The sequence below is a fragment of the Carettochelys insculpta genome, chromosome 2 (assembly GCF_033958435.1).
Source record: "Carettochelys insculpta isolate YL-2023 chromosome 2, ASM3395843v1, whole genome shotgun sequence".
In the NCBI taxonomy this organism is placed as follows: Eukaryota; Metazoa; Chordata; order Testudines; family Carettochelyidae; genus Carettochelys; species Carettochelys insculpta.
In genome coordinates, this window is record NC_134138.1 from 253613948 (window position 1) to 253631424 (window position 17477).

The 17477-nt window shown below is 43.0% G+C and overlaps 1 protein-coding gene across 1 annotated transcript in view; it reads left to right on the top strand.

Annotated features, from left to right (window-relative positions):
• The first annotated feature begins 2745 nt into the window (after positions 1-2745).
• CCNY (cyclin Y) overlaps positions 2746-17477 on the top strand; it is a 197351-nt gene continuing 182619 nt past the window's right edge. Inside the window, exon 1 of the mRNA XM_074985006.1 lies at positions 2746-3336. Within this exon, the coding sequence (XP_074841107.1) occupies positions 3183-3336 (154 nt within the window). The 5' untranslated portion in view covers positions 2746-3182. The remainder of the gene's footprint in view (positions 3337-17477) is intronic.

The following is a 17477-nucleotide window of genomic DNA, read 5'->3' on the forward strand; positions in this document are numbered from 1 at the left end:
GATTATCTTTTTCTGATTTGTCCTGCTTGCTTACTGTTTTTGGTTCTCTGTGTCTTAAATATTGAGTCTGTTCTGGTCTGGCTATGGTCTGAAGAAGTGGGTCTGTCCCACGAAAGCTCACCCAATAAACTATTTTGCTAGTCTTTAAAGTGCTACTTGACTGCTTTTTGTTTTGATAGTGTATAGACTAGCACGGCTTCCTCTCTGTTACTATGTTACTCTAATGTGTTACAGTGCACAAACTAACATTTTTCCAAAAAAACTGATATCTTTTTCTTTGGATAAAGCTCAGACTATTTAGGACATTCACTCCCAACAAAAGAAAATAGGAAAGATGCTCCCATTAATGATATATCACTACAGTACAGCCTTTGGGTAAGTAAACTAACAACTCATGACAACAACAAGACGTCTTGTGGCTTGTTGTTCTCGAAGCTACAGACTAACACGGCTACCTCTCTGATACTTGAAACTCATGACAAGTTCTGTATTTATAAAGATTACATATCTTTTTGGGTGCTTTTGCAATATTTCCAACTTCAAGTATTCAAATAGGCCTTTAGGGTATGTTGAAGTATTTTTATACAACTATGAAGTGCAGGAATGTACTTTTTAAAGGATGATAGCTGAAAATCTCATGTAATCACATGATGCCAGGAGCTGAGGTTTTAAGACAAATACCAGATCTCATGAGACTGTTGCTCTGTGTTAACAGCACATAATAGCACAAGACAAAACTCTTTCTATACTTGAGAAGTTTAGGCTTTTCCCATCAGTATTGACAATCCCAGGTTCAACAATCGTGAATCAGACCTCTGAAATCATGATAATGAAATAAAATAAATAAAATAAATCATGAGATATTTAAAAAAAGAAAAGTTGGCAATCTACAGTGTGTGCTACACACTGAGCACATTAATCAACAATAATTTATAGCGATAACAATGTTGATCTGTCATAGCATTGAAACAGAGTCATGGCTGATTGGGAAAGCTATGATGGTAGAAACTAAGGGGGATAGGGAGACAATGCTGCACTGGTTACACTCGCTTCACATTTAGGGGGTTATCTTTGTCACCTTCATGAAGGGCTGGCAACAATTTTATGCAAATTAATATGTAAGAAACTGATGGCTTAGGATACCATTTGCCAAAGAAACTTTCTTATAATTTGTGAATGGATGTTGCCAGCAGGACAAACAGAGGCTGTAATTTGTATTAGAAGGCCACGTCCTATAGTCTGATCAATAATGGTAAATTATAATGGGCCTATTTTCTGGTTCAGAGTTGAAGGAAAATAAGTCTAACCCTCCCCTTCCCACTCAAACAAAACCAACAGAAGCTCTTGTGAGCTTTGAGTCATTTGGGGCAAAAACAGTATAAGAACAAACTGTGTGATTTTGGTGTTATAAAACTGCCTTTAGTCTTGCTTTACTCCCAAGCTGAACCTGGAGCTCTGTGCCAACCTGGACAGCCCAGATCTATTACTTTAATCTTTGATCTGTGTTTCATTTAAAGACATAGTAAAATTACTGTAAAGAAGACTTTTTTTAAATTAAAGCCCCAAGGGGATTGAACTTCTGCAGTAAAGTGTAAGGCATGCCTATGAATGGATCATGTTTGTCTACATAAGGATCCCCCCAGACATTTTCAGCAGCAAAAGTAAAAGCTTCTAGCCTGGTGCTGCTGGACCAGTTTTTATAATGGGAGTCCTGCAAACCACTGAACTGTCAACTCCTGAAAGCTTATGTTGTAATTCTATGTCTCAGATGGGTGCCTGTGTTAGTCTGTCATTCCAAAACCAACAAGCAGTGCTTTCACATCCCAGAGACTAACTGATTTATTAGGGCATGAACATCAGGTTAATCACACGGTTAATCTTTAACAGACGCATCGCGTGGGGGTGGACGGGGCTCAGATGCACCCACCAGCATCACTCCCAGTCAACCAGGTATCAGTTCTAGTGAGTGCAGGGGCAACCCCACCCCTGCCCCAGAGCTGCAGGGCAGAGCAGTGTGAGCTTCCTAGTACTGGCTGCTCTTGGATGCTGCCCCTCCGGGCAAGCAGGGCGAACCACAGGGGGACGTGCAGTGGGTGGGGAGGCAGCAGGGGTAGGGACAGGAGGTGCATGGGTAGAGCACAGGCTGGGGGGGGGGCACCTTGCTGGTGTTCCCCCCCCCCAGGTTTTCAAGGTGCCACCGTCCTCCTTGTTTGTGCAGAACCAGGCTGCCCCTGCCCTCACCAGGTGCTCTCCTTACTTCGGCTCCGCGGGCGCGGCGGGGGCACCCCAAGGGCAGCACCCACCGTTCCAGCGACCCTCCTCCGGAGAGACCGGGGCGGAAACTAAAACTGGAAGCAACTTGGCTGCGCTTCGCTGAGGGCTGGGAGCAGAGAGCGCGCGAGCCGCGCGCAGGGGGAAGCGGCCAGGCTGCCTGGGAGCCGGCGGGCGTGAGATCCTGGCGGTGGGGAGGGAGGGAGGGCCTATGGCGCCCCCGCCCCACCTCCTGCACCGCGAGAGCCGCCCGAGGTGCCCCAGCGGGGAGCCGCGGGGGGCCGCTCTGGGGCCCGGTCCGGGCTGCCCGGGGTCTCTTCCCACCGGCGGCGGCTCCCAGCCCGGGCGGGGCGGGGCCTAAGAGAAAAGGGGCGGGGTTAAGAGGAGGGGCGGAGCCCCGCGCGCTCCCGCCCCGCGCAGCGAGGTTCCGGTGCCACTGCCGCGCGTGTCTGCCGCTGCTGCGGGCGGGCGGCGGCTCCGGGAGCAGCCGCCGCCGCCGCGGGGATTGGGGCTTTGCGTTGCCTCTCCCGGGGCGCCGCGTCCCTTGACCGGGCGGCAGCAGGTGGCGCCCTCGGGCAGATGTTACCTCCCCCTTGAACCGGAACCTTTTCGAGCGGCAGCCTCGGGGCTGCGGGGCCGCCGCTGTGCGCGCCGGGCGGGGAGCGGCTCTAGGCGCTCGGCTCCCGCCGGCCATGGGGCGGCGCGTGCCCCGGGCTTAGCCGCCTGCCGGGCAGGATGGTTTAGCGGTTGCGCCCTCCGCTGGGCCGGGCGTGCTCGGGGCATCGCTCCGTGGATGAGCCCGGAGCCTCTTCCTGTGCGACTCCTTGTTCTCTTGGCTGCTGCCCATGGCTTGTCGCCGCCACCGCTGGTGACGGGCTCCCGCTGCAGCCTCCCGCGCCTGGCGCAGGAAGATGGGAAACACCACCTCCTGCTGCGTCTCTGCCAGCCCCAAGCTGCGCAGGAATGCCCACTCGCGCCTGGAGTCCTACCGCCCCGAGCCCGAGCTCAGCCGCGAGGACACGGGCTGCAACCTGCAGCACATCAGCGACCGGGAGAATATCGACGGTAAGGGAGGTGTGGGGCGGGACGGCTGGGATGGGGAGCGGCCTGCAGCATGGGGAATCCCCTACGCCCCACCCACGGGCTGGGGAAATCCCCTCTGGGCAGCCCCACAGGCACAGAGGGAACAAGCTCAAGGGGCGGGGATATGGAAACTCCCGTCCCCCCAACACTCTTGCCTTGTATAGTATCTAATCGCTTCTCTCCTTAGGGGAAACATATTCTCTTCTTCCCTCCCCTCCCAGGTTTTGGTCACGGCTCTTTCAGCGGTTGCAAAAATACGTGGTGAGACAGAGGGTTTGTTTGGGCTGTTATGTCTCCATCCCCAATTCTGAGGCCTTTTGGTGTTCCTAGCCCTGTGCATCACAACACAACTTTATTTGCCCCCATGCTGATATGTCACGACGTAGCTCTTTTTATCCTCACCTGCACCCCTTAACTTTTTGGGGGATCCCACCCACCCTCATGCATGTAGTTCAGTATTGGGTTCTTTGTGTGGATTCGTGTACATTGTGATAGGGCATTATTTAACTGATAGCCCACTTCTCTGATATGAGGCCTTTGTGGTTATCCCACCTTGGCATTGAATGAAAGACTAGTGCTGCTACTTGCACGAGCTGTATGTCTGTTCTCCCCCTTTATGCAGCAAGGAGTGCTGTGGCACTGTTTACAGTGGTCCATGGCTTCCAGCTCCAGTTCACTCAACTGTTTGAATTTCACAAGTGAATGTTAGTGCATCCAAATTTCAGGAGAGAAGATCATCTGTGGAATCAACTGTTGTAGGCTAATGGGGATCTGTTGCTTTATATATGCCAGTGCTAATCTTGGTGTGGGAATAAAACACAAAGGACAAACACAGATGGCTATCAAGTGGGAGAAATTGATCATGTAACAACCTTCAGTTCCAGTGACATTTTCTTCCATTACAGTGGTTATAAAACATTGGTATAATGGAGTGGTTGAATAGTCTTTCTGTAATATTAATGGAGGAATAATGAGGAGTCCTGTGGCATCTGAAAGACTAACAGATTTATTTGGGCATGAACTTTTGTGGGTAAAACCCACTTCGCCAGATGCACTCCAGTTATCTGACAAAGAGAGTTTTGCCCACTAAAGCTTATGCCAAAATAAATCTCAGTTTTAAAGGTATCACAGGGTTCCTCATTGTTTTTCAAGATGCAGAGAAGCCTGCTGAATATTAATGGGAAACTATATTCTCATTGGTTTAGGAATCGGCAAACATCCTCTTCAATGCTCTGGTTAATCAGAACCTGGCCCATTTTCAAGTGTGGTTTTAATGCATGCTAGTTTTTGATTAGTTGGAATAGTTTTAAAACTGAATTGGTGAAACATTGACTTTCCAATAGTTTGACTTAAATTACTTTTGGTGGAAAGCCAAAAAAGTCACTTTGGCATGCATTTAGATTCTTTCAACATATTTTTCATAGCTTGTGATTATTTTCAAACTAAGCTTTAACCAGTGGTGAGATCTGGCTTCTAGCTCTTAATCCTAACCTGAGGTAAAATTACTCTATTTCTTTTAATGAAATTATATTCTGGAATTGTGACTGTTGTCTTTTAGACATTTTTGTTTCCATAGTAGAAAAATTGGAACTTTAACAGAATCTGTAAGCAAGGAAAAATGTGTAATGGTCAGGTTTGAGAGAGAGATCCAGTTGTTGATTGTGAATGACTGACTGACTGTGTTGTCCGGATTAGCAGTGAACACCTTTTTGCATGATATTTCAGGTCTAAGTTTTGCTATGTAATTGTAAGTGAAAGGTTTGGTTTTTTTTTTTTTTTTTTGCAGGGGTGTGTGTGAAGAGTTCTTTAAAAATGCAGTGGCGATACAGAAAATTCAAAATCACTTTCCTTGTCAGCTTATTTTTCGTTAAGAATTCTCTTCATGATTTGGTTAGACTGGTGTCTTTCAATCTTTGATAGACTACTGCACCCATATGAGGAGTCTGATTTATCTCGTGTACCAAGTTTCACCTCACTTAAATACATTTGCTTACAAAATCAGACAAAAATGTGATAGTTTCACAGTTTACTATTAATGAACATTGCTGTCTTTGTCATTTTTACTATATAATTATAAAATGAATTGCTATATAAATAGTGTGATTTATATTTCATTGAAAAGTATACAGAGCAATATAAACAAGTCAGTGTAGGAAATTTAGTTTGTACTGACTTCCCTAGTGTTTTTTACGTAGTCAATTGTAAAACTGCAAATGTGTAGACACATTAAATGACCTCTGCTTACCCTCTGGCTGGGGGTGGGTGGGGGCATGCAAACGTTCGGCTGGGAACTGCTGGGTTAGACCAGTGTTCAGATCAATAGAAATGCTGATGGCACGTGTATTCATGATGCTTCTGTACTAGTAAGTGAAAGGACCCCATGCATGACCAGTGGAATCTGGAAAAATAAATATTATAATAGGAAACTTAACATCTCTGTGTCAGGCTCTACATTGTGGCAAATGAAGTTAGGATCTCAGATTGGGGAGTTGTCTTCAAATCGGAGCATATAACGCATTTTGGGTTTTGTCTCCCTTGCCTTGCTCAGGGTCAGAACCGTCAGTTTTCACTGAAGTGATAAATGAAGAGTGAGGTAGTGTCTCTTTGTTGAACACAGTTGGGCATATTATGGGTAAGAGAGTAATTTGAAATACTCACTGTTGCATATACGTTGTCTTCCAGTCAAATCCACTGGAGGTCTTCGGTCAAAGATGATAGACTGATTACAAAATGTAATAAGATGTTTCTGAAATCTTATTTCCTGTGACTGGATCCACTTTCTGTGTTTAGATTGATTGAAACTCTCTGGCATACAGATGCATATGGTGAGACAATGGAAGAAAGCAAAAAAGTGCATTTTTAGTAATTTTTTTTTTGACTGTTTTTCAATAACTTGAAAATATTTTATGTGAAACAAGGAAGGTGTGTATTGTGGCCAGTTCTTTTTATGAGAAAATCAGGTCTTGGTTCTTCAAGAATCCTACAAAATACACACAATCCACAAAACATTCCTGAAAGCTATTCAGATCTGGAAATGTTTCAGATTCTTCAAGGATTTCATTTATTTATTTATTTTTTGAAAGAAAACAAATCCAAACTAGCTGGTACTATTGTAAATAAACAGTTTGGATACTTATGCTACTTTATCTTGTTTCTCTCCAGCTGTTACTGTAGCGAGAGTTTCACTGCCTGATACAGTATGTTCAAGTCCTGAGGATGCAAATTCACTGACACTTTTTTAACAAGTACTGAATATGCTTCCAGGAGCTCAATTCATCCTATTCACCACAATATTTTTGCTGCTGCTGTTTACCTGCAAGTCTGCCTTCAGTCTCCTTGCATTAATCAGGATTTATAGGACTCTAGCTTTTAGGGTTGGGTGAAGCAAATTTTGTAAAATAAACTACCCTACATCATTGTACCTCCTTAAACTGAGTTTAATCTGTCACCAAAGTTTGCAAAATGAGCAAGTCAGGACCAGAATGGAAAAGCTCAAGTACAGTGAGAACTGATTATTGTGGCATTTCCAAATAAAGGAGATGATATGGCCATCCTATGAGAGAGATTCTTCTCTTAAAGTTTCTGGCCTAATTTTGTTGATGAAATTTGTTCCAGTAAATAAATGAGCTTTTGGGAAGCCTGTTCAAACAGAACCTTTTGGAGGTTTGTTAGTTTTGTGCTCTGTACTCAAACGGTTGTAGAAACTGTCATGAAGGAGTACCAATGAATAGTAGTTACAAGACCTGATTGTGCAATTTTTGAAGAGAAGGGAACTCTAATTGTCTTAAATAGAAATTCTGCCTCAGAGAGGCAAGTGATGCTGTGTTGTCAAAAACAACCATTTTTGCAAGTTATCAGGAACTTTCCTGTGTATAACTGAATGGAATTTTGGAAATGTTTGAGTGGGAACAAATTTTGTTCAGACTTCCAAGTTAGAAGACTAAACTTCTGTTCTGAATGTTTTTTTGAGGTGATGGCAATGTGGAAATACTTCAAGAATCACTTTTTTATGATCATCAGTCAATAACACATGCCTATGAAGAGTTGGATTCATTGGGTTTCATGAGTGATAGAATACAAGTTGAACCTCTCTAGGGTGGTACCCTTGGGACAAGACTAGTGTTGAACAAGAGTATTTGCCAAACCATGAGAGGTCAATATTGTCTAGCAACATTATCAACACTTACACTGCTTGCTGGGCTCTTGGAAGACATGTAGCAGTAAATTACAGCTAAATAGCAGCACAGAAAACTGAGAGCCAAGACTGGTGGCTGTACGCAAACTTTCTGGGACCAGAGAAAACTTTGACCACACCCCTGATGAGTGATTGTAACTAAACATGGTGCTGGATTACGTTTAGACAGAGACAGGAATGATAACTAGTTGCCTGCTTTGCTGCTATATTTTGCTGGAAAACAAAAGATGAGTTTTAGTATGGCGCTCCGAAGCCATCTGTCCACTCTTTAATGACTGGCTGCTCATAGAAACTCTTAAAGTTTATGAAGTGGTTTAACCATGAAAATCTTGCTTTGGTAAGTTTATGACAACAGGCTGAGGATTTCTAAATGAATTTGGATGACTGTACCCAGACAGCCAGCCCCCTCTCAGACCAGCATTGCTGGGGAAAACAAGGGAGCCAAAACAACAGGGCACTTAACATAAATTCCAGCACAGCCTTTGAAGCTGTGAGAAAGCACAGGTGTGCTGCTACAATGTGCCTCTGGGAACATATACAACGATTAGGCTCACAGCAGACAGAGAAGCTGTGACAGACATGGCTCTTAGCCCCTACTAAATAACGTGATGCACACACACCAACATCCTAGGTGGGAAAATATTTACCCTAATAAAAGGAATGTCCAGTAGTCGAAACTTATTGTTTCTCTCCCTTGCAAGTGTAAACTACTCTTGCGAGAGCTGGCGTCGCCCAGACAGACCAGCCCCAATTTGGCATAAGAAAGGAGAAAGAGAATAAAGGAGTACAGAGGTATAAGTATGGGACCTACAGCACCATGATTTTGGAGTGCTTTTCACTATCTATCTGCTGGTCAGATAAGTGACAGCCTCCCAAGGCTTCTGCAGCTAAAAGGGTCCCTAAGCCTTGTCCCTTAGTCGTCTTTCCGCGGAATTGAGTGACCGATCCTGGCTTGGCACCGCTGGAATCGAGAGATGCAAGGAGGGTAAGGAGCACCCACACCTGATCTCTTATCTTTAGTGTACACATATTTTGAAATAGAGCTCTATACTTTGTTTTCTTTCTTTGGGATCGTGGCTTCAGTTTTGTAACTTGTTTGTGTGTGTAACATCTATACATTTAAATAAGTAGGCACTAGCAATTTTGTAACCACATGATTAGAATCTAGTTTAATAAATTTTGGTAACCGTTGGTGCATAAGCCTGACTTGTTTCTCTGGGTTACTGTAAAGCAGCCAACACAATTAAAGAACCTCAGCTGTTTTGGCTATAAAGCCTGGCCATTAGGTGAGAGTACTAAGAGCCTAGCGTTGAGTTGTGCCGCCTCCACGGGGCAAACTCTTGGGGCACCTGTCAGTCAATCCTGACTGCCCACTGCGAAGGGGCTCTGAGCTCTAGCAGTTAGTCACGGGTGTGGAAAGGCTCTTAATGCTGCCATTGGGGCACCTGTCAGTCAGTGTTGACTGCCCACTGCGAAGGGGCTCTGAGCTCTAGCAGTTAAAGTCATGGGTGTTTAGGACCTTGGGGCATCCATCAGCCTAGCCCGGGCTGCCCGCCGCGAAGGGACAGTGCGTCCTAGTGGTTAAAGTCACAGATGGTATAAAACGGGCATAGCTGGCACCTCACCAAACATCCTTGGCCATCGGCTAACAATGACCCATCTGTTGTTCATCATCAGGAGACTTAGCTAGCGCTATCCTGGCTACAAGTAGAAGAGAAAATAGTAGATGACTTAATGTGCCAGTGTGGTAAATTGCTGTTATTACATATAAACCTATTCAACTCTTTTTGTGGTATGTTAATTTTTCTGCAGCTTAAAGACAAACTCTTCTAGTAGTTTATTTGGGAAATAAATAGGGATAAATAAATAGTAACCCTGTGAGACTATCTCAGTTAAGATTACATAGTGTGCCTCAGGTGTGTGGGACTTGCTGAGGATTAAGAGGCTTTATATATTGGCAGTTAGAACATCAAAAAGTAGTAAGGTTTTATAAGATGTCTGGGTTACTGAATGAGAATATTGGTTTGTTTCAGAACTGGGGGATAATATCCTGCTCTCACTTTCATTTTTTCTAATTTCACTGACCTCAGCAGAACAGCACAGATATAATGGGTAGCAGGATTTGGCTTGAAGCATCTCTGACTTTAGCTGGTTGTTACTGGGACTTAGTGACAGTGTGAGGGTAGATTGTAAATCTGTACATTGAAAAGCTCAAGTGTTAGGGGGTTGATATTTCCTTTTCTGTGACTGACTATTGCGTGCGTTCCATGTCTATATTTAGGATGTCTCATGTATAATGTTGTTCCATAGAACCAGCCAACACAAAGATACACAGTTGATAGTTGTATTTTATCAGTTACCTTGAGAATATCTAGGGCCACATTTCATGAAAGAACAAACCCAAACCCCCAAAAGCCATTTTGCTAATGCCTTAGTAGAGTTTGAGCTGGGGGTGTTTTGTTCAGGGGCTATGTTCCTTCCAATTTCTTCCATCCATGTGGGGGGGTGGGGGGGGGAAGTGTTACGTGTACAGAGGCATATGCAGATATGCATCACCAGTAGAGAAACATGGTGCCAGCTCTGTGCACACTGCTAATCAGCTAGGTAGCACCTGCATCTCTCCTGATTGGCCACCCAGTGGCAGAGTTTACAGGAAACGGTGGGGTACCTGAGAAATGTCTGCATGTGATCTTGCATACTACAGACTAAACTTGTTTTAAAGCATAATTTTGCTCATATTAACCTCCTTATTTCATAAAAATGAGCCATATGGTTTTTAAGTACTGGGACTGAAATTTTTATATTTACATGTCGAGTGGAAGACAGCATAGTTCAGTGTTTCCAAGCTCTTTGCTGGAACATGGTTTCAGTACTGCCTCAGAGACACTTTGCCCTCTGCTGACTTTCTAGTACTGTATCTTGCAGCTCCTGATGGCTTTTTGTGGAGGTCATGCATTTAAACATTATTAACATCTTAGCCTTTACTAAAACTTGTTTGTTCCTGCCCTGGCCTTGGCACCCATACTGCTCTCCTCTATTAATGCTAGTGTTGTTTCCCTTGCTTTTTGTGTTGTTTTTAATCTCTCTCTCATCTCTGAGCTCTTTTCCTTTTTACTTCCTTTTTGCCAAGTGGCTACCAGGACCTTGTTCAAAGCCTGATTTAAAAGCTCATTCCTCACGTGTCATTTGCAGAAATTGGGTCAATTCACATAGTATAAAATGTATGTCTAAACATGTAGAAGTGGAAGTCTCAAGATGCACTTGTTAAAACTAGTCCTCTTGTGAATGTCTTACTGTAACTGTTGGTTTAGTTACAGTATCACGTACTTTCTTTTCAAGAATTTCACTTCATCCTTGAGATTCATGAGAGCACAAAAATTTAGCTCATGAATGGTTGAAGGAGAATATTGTGCATTTCAATGTACTCTTCATAAGGTAAATGAGAAATCCTGATGCTGTGTAGGGTTGTTTGGTCAGTATTGCAACATGAGTATTTTAGTATTCAGTGTCCAGTAATGGTGTCTTTTGAGTTTAAAATGTAATTTCATATTTTTCTTATTTAAATTTCAATCACTTGTAGTCCTTACTGTAGATTGATAATTACATTTAATGAAAATGGAGCTTTAAAAGATGAGCACATTTCTTGCTTTGAAACATTTTGCTGTTGTTGTTGAATTCAAAGAATTAATCAGCATGATCATAGTTTTTCAAAGCAGTGTAAACAAAAAGGAAATGTTATGTTTTAAATAAAAAACTTTAGGCTCAAGAGTATTTAACATCTAGATTATAAACCTGTATGTGTGCATGCGTTTGCATGTGAAGTTGTGTTAAATGTTGGTTATTACTTCTATTAAAGCAGTGCTGCTGGATGCTTTGGTACTTAAGAGTTATCTTTGTGTAATCGTAAGTTTCTGTCTTTGCTGGAATAGCTAGCTTGTTACTCTGGTGAACCTAGCTTGACTGAGAGTGGCATGCTGTGTAATAGCACTCCAGCTATGCAGAATGCATGGATTAGAGGGTGAGCGGTTGTGGTGATTTGAGCATAGCCTGTTGCAGCATATTCACTGCACAGCTGAAGCATCAGCAGCATTTGGACTCCCACCCTGGCCCATTAACAGCCTAGTTAGAGTTCAAAACATCACTTAACTCAAGCTAGAGATTTCTGTGTGTAGAAGGGAAGTCAGTTTAGGTCAAGTTATACCATGAGCTAGGAGTACACTCAAGACATTGGCTACTAGCTGTAAATCTGATTCAGAAACCGTTGCCTGCATTTGTAGAGGGTGCTTATGGACTCTGCATTTCGATCCTTGTTTTTTTTCTTGAGATGTAAAATATCATGTCTGTGAACTAGCAAAGAATTGATGGTAAGCACTCAATTTAATGGACTAATGGGGGGAAGAGGTGCTTGATAATGCTGAAAGTCGATGAAATCTGAACCTGTAACATGTCAGCACATGCCCCCTGCCTGTGCATGTGGCCCACCCTTGGTGGGAGGAATGCGTGGTGGCTCCAGCAGTGGCTCTTGCACCCCCAGCTGTGGCAGCAGCTGCAGCAGCTCCAACCACAGCGGTGGCTCTGGCGGTCCCATTTGTGGTGCTGGTGGCTTCAGTGGCTCTGGTGAGTTGCCAGCATTTTATGGGTGGGGGGAGGCTGGTGGACAACATCCACTATTTCCAAAGTATGTTAAAATGGGGTCTGTTAAATTGAAGGTTTACTGCATTAGCATAGCCATAAACCTTCTGGGGCAGATCTTCAGCTAGTATAAACCCTTGTAGTTCAGGTAGGTTCAGTGAGGTCCTGAGTTCTAGAGGACTAACCTGCCTCTCCTGCACTAGTTCTTTGCACAGGTAATCTGACTTATCTGAGGTTAGGTCAATGCTGCAGATGTGTTGTTGGAGCACTTCAGTGCAGACATTTGCTGCAGCGATTGGAGGGGTTATCTCTTTCCTGTAACTCACCTATCTGCCAAGCGATAGCAAGGTCACTGGAAGAACACTTCTGTCAGCCTGGGGTTACGTACACCAAAGATTAGGTCAGCATAGCAGCGTCTCTAGGGATGTGGCTTTTTGCACCTCTGAGAGACTCAGCTGTTCTGATGTAAGTTTTCTACGTAGCCTGCGGTTGCAATAGATAGTTTACAGTGGTGCTGCTGCATCTACAACTCTAAGCTCTCTGGGGTCTGTCCAACGAGAGTTCATCACTGAATAAATCATTTTGTTAGTCTTTTTAAAGTGCTACTTTGCTTATGTTTTGTTTTACTAGAATACAGCCTAACAAGGCGATCTCTCTGTTACTAATATATGCCAGTGTGAGAGAGAGCTCTTCTGTCCTGGCTAATTTAATCCACCAACCCTAAGGTGTGATGGAAGAAGCTCTCCTGCTGACATAGTGCTGTCCACATAGGCACTTAGTCAGTGTAACTGCCCCTTGGGAGAGTGGCTTATTCACGCTCCTGAGAGACATAATTTATACCGACAAAAGTGCTAGTGTGACATACCTGTATACCAGCCCTACGTAGCTATAATATTATACCTGTTGCTAAATCTTTCTATGCCATTGGAATTTATATGGGCAAAAAAATCATCTGCCTGTATAATTTATACCAATTGTATTAATGAATTAAGCTATGTTGGTAAAACAAACAAGAACTAAAAAATCCCTTTTTTGCCAGTCTGTCTCCACCAAGGGTTTTGCTGTTAGAGAAATATCACAAAAAATTACACCTTTAATCAGTTTGGTTGGTTGAAGTTTCTAGAGTAGATCTGGTCTTCAGATTAAAAATGAACTTTTGCCTTTCCTTAAACTCCTTGCTAAAGATCATGTGTAAAGTTTTTAGGTTGTGAGTAGTAGCTTTTTTGCCTTTGCAGAAAGCAAAAAATCCAGTAGTTTTCTGGATGTCAGTTGTTTATTTTCCTCTTCCTTAACATAATAATTAATAGTAAAAGCTAGTGCAGTATTTAACATATTTACAACATGCCAGAGACTGAACCCTTTTCTCCCCTAGGAAATTGCAAACTGCAGAATTTTCTGCTGCTTATTAAATTTAGGTTTGTAGTAGCAGTAGGAACAGATGAATATTTGTGCTTCACTGCATCTATTGTGAACTGAATTGCAGACCAAACTTTTAGTGTTGCCATACTTCAAAAGCAGGTCTAGCTCAAAGAACTGTGTTGTTGCCACTTCATGATGTGAAACTGATCAATGCATCTCCCACTTAGTGAAACTTTGAGAGCAAAGCTGCAAATCAGTAGATCCCAGTTTGCTTCTAGTTTGGTGCTTGCCATCATACATCAGTATTCAGCAGTTACCACATCTTTCTTGCGTTCATGGTATCTCTTCTCAGCTTTCTAATGGATATAGAAATGTAGTCTGACTTATTCCTGCTTTCTCTGTGTTCAGGGAAGAATTTATTACTGTCACGTGCTGGGAAGCAGCTGTTCATGCTACACAAGTTGTGCATAGAAGGAACACAATAAAAAATTGAGATGCCCTTTTCCAGCATTGATTCCATTGTAATTTAATTTCCTTCTGAAAAAAGAGAGCAATGTCAGGTGGATCACTACTTTGACTTGCAGAAATCGGGTGAATTGTGTGGCTTGTTCTGTGGGGAAACTTTTCTTCCTGGAGTGAGACTGGTGACCATAAAAATACAAAACCTTTCTCTTAAATGGCCAAGTCAAGATGTATCAGGAACAATTCAGGAGATAAAGAAAACTTCCTGCTTATTTCTTGATTCCTCCTGTACAAAATGTGTTTGAATATTCCCTGATGTTTAAAATGAGTATTTGACTATTGGTATGTGTGTGTCAGAGTTTTTCAGATTGGAGAGCAGGCCGTCTTGGAGTTGGGGGAATTGGAATGTATTCTCAGGTTGTAGTGTATGGAATGTATTCTAGGGGTAAGAAGTTTTGGGGGTGGGCGTGGACCCTGTTAGGCACATTTTAACCATAGCAGTGAGGAGCTAACAGAGCTGTTTACTCCAGACATACCAGCTCTTTTTTGGTGCTGTGCATTTGATTCTAGATGGCATTGTGCATTTTGAAGGATTCCTGGTAAGCTTGCATAGTATTCTACCAAGTCACCGCTATCTGTACTTGAATCTTTTTGCTGTGATGCAGTTGTGATCCTTTTTACCTCTCAGCAGCACCCTAGAACCCCCAATGTGGTCACTCTCATATGATTTATAGTATTGTTTGAACAAAATATGCCTTGTGGGGTCTGATTTTTTTTTTTTTTTTTTTTTTTTGAAGTCTTGATGTGTTGAGGGTTAATATTCTGGTGAGTTGTATGTACTCACGTTAGATGTGAAGTTAGGGAATAGTACAGTATGTGTTACTGAGGTATGCTGTGTGGCAGTAAGACACCCATGTCTGGCCTTTCAGTAGGGACAAAGTGGCCAGTCAGAGATCATTGTCCAAGAAGAATCTGCTCTCCAAGAAACTTCTCAGTGGGGGCATGATATTTCTCAATGGGGGGGCTGCTGAATCAGTGGCAGAGGGAGGATCTTTGTGGCATCCGGTAGACCATACAAAAAAGGGACTGTGACATCATCACTCTCACATTTGCCATTTCTAAACCTGGAAAGCTGTCAGGAAGACACAGATTTGAAGTGGGGTGATGGATTCCAGGCTGAGAACCGAGAACTGTGAGCTCCTTGTAACATATATTAGGGTGAGAGGCTGTCATATTCAAACCCTGCTGTGGAATTTAGACTGAATTTCTCCTTGTTTCTTGTGTAACCAACTCTGATCTGTCTGCTACTTTGTCTTTCTGTAGTGAATGAATCTCTTCTATGTGTTACCTAAAACAGTTGGGTTTTGGTTGAAGTGCATGGGGAATCTCAGCTCATCTTACAATGGCTAATGCATGTCCATGTTCCTTTGACATAGTGGCAAACTAACTCGTAAGCTTGCCCTGTCCAAGTCAGGCTTGAGCAGCATCAGATAGTATATTTTGGAGCGTAAGGCTGGGGGCTTGGATGATGGGCTGGTGCCTCTCTGTATGATTCATGCAGTTGAGCTGGGTGTGAGGTTCCACATGTTTGTGCTTCAGTGACAGCTCCGGGAGGGGTTTTCCTGCCTGTGTCTGACACAGCATTGTGTGAGAGACCACTCAGGATGGAGAGAGAAGGGAGCACAGAGGTCCCATAGTTCCAGATTGTAGCCTGGGGATTCTGTCACAGCAGTATGCACATTTAATAGTAAACATCCACTATAATTGCAGTTTTTATTTTATTACAATGGATCATTGGCTCCATTTGAATCATTGTCTGTTTTTAATGCTTAATGACCTTCATGTGCTTTTTTTCATGGGTGTATATATTTGTCGGGCACAGGTGGTGAAGACAAACTGGTATGGACATGCAGAGGAGGAGCACGATTAAATAAATTTGAGAACCACTGCTTCAGGTATGGATGCTATGTTAGTGTAGCCATGTTGGTACAAGGCTGCTAGGGAGGCTAGGTGGGCAAGGTAGTATCTTTTATTGGAGCGGTTTCTGTTAGTGAGAGAGACAAGCTTTTGACCTTACATAGAGCTCTGCTTGAGATCTGGGAAACTTACTCAGAATTTCGCAGCTAGATGCAAGATGGAACAGATTGTTTGTTTGGCGTGAGCAGTTCAGAAGATACTACTACTCGAGGTTGGGAATAAGAAGTTTGCTTACAATAGTATGTTCTGCTGGAGATAATTTTTCTGAATTTTCATGTAACCAGCTGATTAAAGAAATAGATCATAATGCCTGTATTTCACTGTTGAAGCTGGCTAGTAGAGAAGTTCGCTTTACTGAAAGCAAAGATAGTGACAATATGACACTTAATGCACTGGAATCAAGGGTTATTGCTCAGGGGAATTCGCAAACTACATTGTATGAAAAAAGAACCGCCTACTTTCCTATCTAAAGAGAGCTTGCATCAAAAATAATGCAATAATAATACAGGTACTTAGTAGTAGTAGTAGTAGTAGGCATCCTTCAGTCTGCATAGACTATGGATCGCGCCCTTTATAGTTTCAATTGAGGACTTCGTTCACAGCGTCTACTGTGATTATGAAGGCTCATACGAGAGTGACAGTCCTTGCTGCATCTCTTGCAGATGTGGAGGGTGTCTGGCAAGTCCTTAGTGTGCTTTCTGTGCACTTGCTTCTCCTCTGCTAGCTGTCTGTAGTATGACAGACAATAATATATGGACTGACATGTCCTAAGAGAGACTTATTTAAGTAGTGCTCCAGGTATTTTACAAAAAATGAATTACAACTCAAAATGGTCCTGTGATGGCAAGAAGAACTTTGCAAAAAGAAGTTCAGTAATGTATCGTAGATGATGTAGGTGAGTCAGTATCTGAGATGGGATTGGAATTTTCACACATTCTTGCTATGCTATTCTTCGCTCAAACCATTGGCTTGTGCCTGTCTCTCTGTAGATTGTATAAGGTAGTCTTTGTAGATTAGGCAGTACAACTATTTAACCATTATTTTGTTTGAGCAACCATGATTAAGCGACATCTGTCCCTTTAAAATGAAATCCAATTTAGAGAAATCCCGTGGCCACAATCCACTCTGAAAATCCCAGAAACAATGGCTAGTATTGTGTTGATAAGCAGAAGCTCATGTTCATAGGAAAATGGTTACTCTTTGTTGAAGTATACTGTGTATTGTACCATTAATTCTAAGGGCTTGTCCGTATTGCATGCTAAATTGGTGCTACTGTATCTCTCACAGTGGCGATAATTTAGCAGGTCTGGTGAAGATTCAGTGAGTCAATGGGAGAGTGCTGTCCTGTCAGCTTCAGTACTCTACCCCCCAAATGGCAGAAGGTAAGTCACTGGTAGAGCGTCTCCTGTTGACATACTACAGTGTAGCATTGGAGTAGTTTAAGGTAAGTCACATAGCTCAGGAGGTTAATTTTTTTTTTTATTTTTCACACCCCTCA